The 6,656-nt window shown below is 37.5% G+C and overlaps 1 protein-coding gene across 1 annotated transcript in view; it reads right to left on the bottom strand.

Moving 5' to 3' along the window:
• Positions 1-612: 612 nt before the first annotated feature.
• Positions 613-6,656, bottom strand: part of uzip (beta-pore-forming protein unzipped) — a 103,272-nt gene continuing 97,228 nt past the window's right edge. The window contains exon 7 of the mRNA XM_089104896.1: positions 613-984. Coding sequence (XP_088961022.1) covers positions 642-984 — 343 coding nt within the window. The 3' untranslated portion in view covers positions 613-641. The remainder of the gene's footprint in view (positions 985-6,656) is intronic.

The following is a 6,656-nucleotide window of genomic DNA, read 5'->3' as shown; positions in this document are numbered from 1 at the left end:
AAAAGTAAACTCGGTTAGAATGGTGCGAATAGTGCAATGGTGGGTTCTATCCCATTATCCGGGCCTCTCGGCTTCATCACAATAGACTAGGCAATGATAAAACCCGTTTTTGACGTCATAACTGTTATAGAGCACGCAATGATAGCAAAGTTTTCATTGCGTATACGATATTAAACTGTGTTTTTTTGGATTTTAGGGGGGGGGAGGTACCTATGTTAGGTTACGCATTTAATATATGCAATTCATTACCCCCCCCCCCTCCCCCCCCCCTAATGTGCAAATATATAGCCCAAATTTGTTAGGAACTATTATATATTCATCTTATTTTATTTTATTTCACTAGCATTACCAAACTTGACTTTTTAGAGAGGCCCAGATAATGGGATAGTACCCAATGGTGCAATGATGAATGGTGCATGAATAGATTTAAAACAGAAGCTTAAAAGGAGAGGAGGGCATAGTTCTTTTGACAGAAGGAGGTCCAACACTGTAAATGAATTGCTTCTCAATTATCATTAAAGTTCGCCAGAGAATGTGGGATTTCCAGCAATGGACATGCGCAGAAGAAAGTGACCCTCTTAAATAATCTTAAACCAGAAATGAGTCCTAAAGCTCCATCTAAAATATATAATTAATCTCACTTAAATAATACAATAAAGCAGTAACAAAATCAGGGAAACAGTAAAGCCACAGTTATTTACAGATCTATTTCCACTATAAGCTTGCAAAGAGTAAGGATCTTTCTTTGATCTCTCATCTTCATTCACAGTATCACTATCATCATTCTGCTGATCCATATATTCATAGTCACTGTAATCAAGAATCTTCTTTTCACTCGTCGTCGTTGTTGTTCGTTGAGTTGTTGGTGCGAGGGTATTATTTGCTATGAAATGAGGATGTGTATATTCTACCTTGATTTGTGTAACCCAGGCAGTTTTCATAACTCCTTCTAGGTTGTGTATTACTTCTTTACCGTCGGGGTACCTGGGAATGTGCAACAAATTAGCAAGATCTACAACAAACTAAAAACAACTTGAACACTTGATCAAAAAAAGAAAAAAATGAATTATATAAAATGCTAACAGGTGCAATATTTCATGGACAAAATGTCTTCTCAAGACCAGAATATGATTTGCACTATACTAAAAAAAAATATCGTGGATCGTCAGTTTAACATACACATACTGATATTTTATTCTTTGACGTTTTAGTCAAAAAAGTCAAAAAAGTGAAATCATATAAAATGTATTTTGTTTTCAGTAAAGTACAAACTATGTTCTGGTCTTGAGAAGGCATGAGGGTTGTCAGCCTTACTCGTGTTAATTTTCCCTCGGTTTGAGTTTGACTCGGTTAATCATTGTAATTTCTGTTCGTTTTAGGTTGCATTTAGTTCTTAATGGTGATTTGTGGTAGTTTTACGCTTGGAAGATTATTTGACTTCATTTCTGCTCATTCTTGGTTTTGGTTTAATGGAGCTCTTTACTGCTCTTAAAAAAACTTGTTTTGTGGAAAAAGTTTTTAAAAATTAAGTTATGTTCGTCTTTTATTGACATAGTCGTTTTCAAGAAAAGAAATAGTATTTTATATCTTTCCGGTTTTTTCTATAAGAATCCATAGCTTGTGTTGCTCATTTGTATGCTGGAAAAACTTTTCGTCGATATTTAATCCTGACACAAATAATATTCTATAATTTAATTTTATACCTCTTCAAGTTGACCTGAAAAATAAAACATAATGTCATTCCCCAAAAAATCTATCTATGCTCTTTGACAAACTATATACACTTATGCTCTTTTAATTTGTTTAAATTGTAAGACCAGAAGTAGTAATAGCAGTAGCCCCGAAAGTTTCAGCTTAATATCCCCAGTCGTTCTCGATATACTGTTGAGGTGTCTTATTGGCAACCATACACACACTGCCTTTTGATTTAGATTTAAATCAACATTTAGCTTAAAAGCATAATGGTTTAATCACATAACTGTGTGGGTTGACTCACCCAATATTTATTCTTAGAGACATAGTTACTGAACCGTTCTACTATGCTGAACAGAAAGACTGTCTCAAGTTTTGAGAGGATGTGTTTGGAAAATTGATAGGCTTGATAGGAGGGCTGCTTGACCTCAATACTCTTTTGACTCTTAAAAGGGGCACTAGAACATTTTGATTAAGTTTAACATCTGCCTAAATATTCCTTGAAAATGTTCATCTTAATGCTCTTATCTTGCCTAGCAACAATACTTGTAGTCGCATTAGTAGCAGTATGCACATAGCATCTTTGGTTTCTTTAACATACCCCTTAACACACATTGAAAGTTTAAACTTAGTACCATCAACCGTTCCTGAAGCATTTCTGATACGCCCTCCTGACAACCTCTGTGGACATAGTGTGTTTCGATTTAGTTCCATACATTTTCAACATCTCCCAAATTTTTCGCTTTAATACCCTTAGTTTTAGTAGCAGCAGCAGTAGTAGTGACAGTAGAATTACTAATACTAGCAATAGCTTTAGTGGCAGTAGTAGAAGTAGAATAGTAATAATAGTAGAAGTATTAGTAGTATGAGTAGAAGCAGTAGCATCAGGATGCAAATATTTTCTTTTGGCTAGTTCAACATCCTCTACAACAAGCCTGTTAGATTCAACTTCACCTACGAAACTGTCCCTAACATATTGCTGTTACACCCTTTGACAATATGCATACTGACGGCGTGTTGTGATTAAGTTCACCTCCAACCTCTCCCCAGTATACTTGAAAATTTTACCTTCATACCCTTGGGCATAGCTTTAATAGGAGTCACAGAAGTAATATTGGTAATACTATTAGTAGTATTAATAATAACAGCGATAGTACTAGTAACAGCAGTAGCATTAACGTATTGCCTTTTCAAGTAGTTGCAATAGAAGCTGTAGTTGAAGTAATAGTAAATCTATTAGTGATAGTAGTATTAACGATAGCGTGCACATATTGCCTTTTGGTCACATAATCTTTTTCCTTTTAGCCTTCTTTGAAAGTTCCAACTGAATACACAAATCAATTCTTGAGATACACTCTTTTGGCAATGTACATGCACGCAGCGTCTTCTGATTAAGATCAAAATCTCCCCTCAACATTGTAAATGGAGTAGTGTGGTAGTATGATTTGTTGTGGTAGAATGCAAATATTGCCTTTTTGATCATCTCCCTTATCATTTCCTGAAAGTTTCAAATTAATATACCCAGTCATGCCTGAGTTACGCCCTCTTGACAGTCTGTATGTACATAACGTGTTTTGATTCAGTTCAACACTCTCCTCGACATTCTCTGAAAGGCTTACCTGAATGCCCTTCGTCTTTTTGGAAAGATAAGTTCAAAAATGCATACATTTTCAATAACACATACTATATGTAAACAATGAAAGAATTGCCTAACTTACAACCCTTGCCCTGAGGGCTGTGATTAGGTTGGCATCCCCAAAGACAATTACTGGACTTCTTAACAATGCTAAGAAAATAGCTTTCTTAAAATTTAGATCGTATCTGTTCTGGGGAATGATAGGCTCGAGGGGGAGGGACTGGTTGCCTTCCATTCACTGTTGACCCTTAAAAAGGGCAATAAAGCTTCTGATTTCAAATCCAATGGACCCCTTCCAAAGTTAATCAGACCCCCCCCCTTTCATAAAAACCTTATATGCCTCCGGGGAGTAACTTACAACCCTTGCCCTCTGGGATGTTAAGGGGGGGGGAGGGTCATCCCCGAAGACACAATTACTGGACCTCTCAACAATTCTGAACAAAATTACTCTTCAAATTTTGATCGGATATATTTTGGAGAGTGATAGGCTTGTGCGGGAGGGTCTGGTTACCCTCCATTCAATTTTGACTCTTAAAAGGGCAATAGAACTTCCAACTTCCAGTCAAATGAGCCCCATCCAATCCGTAGTTTGTACGACCACCCATTCCATAAAAACCTTAAATATAACGGGGCATAATTTACAACCCTTACCTTTCGGTTCTCGGATGGGGGGGTCTCCACCCTGAAGGCATTGTTGTATGCTCTCTCGACAATTGTGAACAAAATAGCTATCTTACAATTCTATCGAATGCGTTTAGGAGAAAGAAGGTATCAGGGAGGGGAGGGGGGCTAGTTCCCCTCCATCACTTTTGACTCCTTATAGGGAGCTAGAACTTTAAAATCCCAATCAAATCAGCCTCCTCTAAATCTCACACAACCACCCCTTCTATAAAAACCTTATACGCTCCCGGGGCATAACAAATGGTTATCCGAAACTTTTTATCGGATGCATTTGGGAAAATAAAACGTGAGGGGAGACCAGTTACCCCCCAACACTTCGAGTTTCAAAAAGGGTACTAGAACTTCCAATTTTAAATCCAATGAGCCCCTTCCAAAGCTAATACGACCACTCTTTCCATAAAAACCTTATATGCCCCCAAGGCATAGCTTACAACCCTTGCCCCGAGGGCTGTGAGGGATTGTCATTCTCAAGCCATAATTATTGAACCTTTCAACTATGCTGAACAAAATGCTCATCTCAAATATTGATTAGATGGACTTGGGGAAATGAAGGGCGTGGGGAGGACTTGCTGTTGCTGCCCTCCAATCACTTTTGACTCTTAAAAGGGGCACTAGATCTTTCTATGACGATTCCTGCTGTACGAAGTGCCCTGGTCTAAAACAAACAAATAAACCAAAAAAAAAACGATACATCGTGCTGGCATCGCATTTCACTTAGGCAGCGCTTTTGCACTGCCTATGATTAAAAAATACTCGTTGTGTTAATTGATTTTCACATAGCCAACAACAGTGGGCTATTTGTTTAATAGCCCACCGTTGTGTTATAGCAGTTATAATACCCGAGTTGATTGTTGTACTTTCTGTTTACAGTACCAGAATATTTTTTACTGAGGGGGGGAGGGGTCACCAGACACCACCATGGGGAAAGGATAGGGCTTTGATAATGCAAAAAAATATTTCTAAAATTTTTTTTTAAAGTGATAATTTCATCAATAACGAAAAGTCAGGAACGAAAAAGTGCAGGTAATTATAAGGAATGCGCCCAATCAGTAAATTATTAACAATAGAATAATAGCGTGTTTGACATCTCAGGATACATTTTAAGTTATACGCATAGGTGGTAGGGGAGAGAGATATCCAACATTCTTGCACCAGTTAGACCCAGAAGGAAAGACGCTTTTAGGCAAATATTTCTACTACAGTTTACAACATTTGCTAACTATTGCTTATTCGATCATGAGAAGGTTTTCTTTCCAGACAAGCACTCACTACAAAGTGGGAAGGGGGTCTAATTATGAGTGGGAGGAAAAAAAACTAAATAAATATTCATAAAAATTTCAATATAATAAGGAAAGAGTATGGGCCTGATCATCACACCCCTGCAGAAATGTCCGCCTCTTAAAAATAAAATAATTTAATCAAATAAAATTTAATTTCTGATTGCTACAGCAAAAGATAAATACTGCGACAGATCTAACCGGCACATAAACACGGATATTAGTCTAATTAGTCTTAGTCTAATCAATCCTTAAAATCGTTATTTCCTTTGATTCTAAAATACCCATTTTGTTACTTGATTTTTACATAGCCCACTAAAGTGGGTTATTTGTCAATAGTCCACTGTTGTGACGTAGCAGTTGTACTTCTCTATTGATTGTTTTACTTTTGTTTTAAAGCATCAGAATAGGATAGAAGGAGTGGGGGGGGTCCCCCACTCCTGAGAGAAGGAGTGGGGGGGGGTCAATACATGATACCACCATGGGGATAAGGATGTGGCTTCTATTATGCAAGAATGTCATTCTAAAATTTCTTTTAAAAGTCGTAATTTCATCAACAATGAAAAGAACGAAAAGGATAATAGCGTGTTTGACATCAATTTATAGTTTATACGCATAGGTGGTAGGGGAGAGAGATATCCAAGATTCTGGCAGCGGATAGACCCCAAAGGAAAGACATTTTTGGGCCAAATAATTCTGCTATAATTTACAACATTTGCTAAACATTGCTCATTCATTCGGCCACGAGAAGGGTTTCTTTTTTGACAATATTTTACTTTCTTTCCTCACTACAACATTTGGAAGGGGGTCTAATTATGGGTGGTGCGAAAGGAAAATTAAAAAAATTAAACAAAATCGTCCTCAGAATTTCAATATTTTGAAGAAATGGCATGGGCTTGAGCATCACACCCAGGGGCGTCCCGAGGGGGAGGGGGCAGGGAGGGGTGCACTGCTCCTCCAACATTTTTGGGATTTGGTAAAAATTTCACCAAAGGCAAAAATTTCGGCAGAAATTAAGTAAAATTGCCCAAAAATTTAGCAAAATTCTTGATTTCTGCGGAAAATTCGGCATAAATCAGGTAGCGATTCGGTAAAAATTTACGTAGATGGCCCCCCAATGAAATGAGTCTTGGGACGCCCCTGATCACACCCCTGTACAAATGTCTGCCCCTTAAAAAGATTTAGGAAGTTCAAGGCCGATTGACTAGACTCAGTTCAAGCCAAAAGATTGACTAACTGGAATAGTCTTTCCAAAACCATTTCGATAAAAGAACAAATTATTAACATACAAAGTCATGGGTGCTAGGTCGGTACCCTTGATTCTTATTTTCGAGGGGGAGGCAACAATAAAAAGATAATGGGTAATTTGA

This window comes from Artemia sp. Qi Xiang Cuo, chromosome 19 (genome assembly GCF_049724085.1).
Source record: "Artemia sp. Qi Xiang Cuo chromosome 19, ASM4972408v1, whole genome shotgun sequence".
NCBI lineage: Eukaryota > Metazoa > Arthropoda > Branchiopoda > Anostraca > Artemiidae > Artemia > Artemia sp. Qi Xiang Cuo.
Note: the sequence above shows the minus strand (reverse complement) of the source record. Positions and strands in the feature narration are given on the sequence as shown.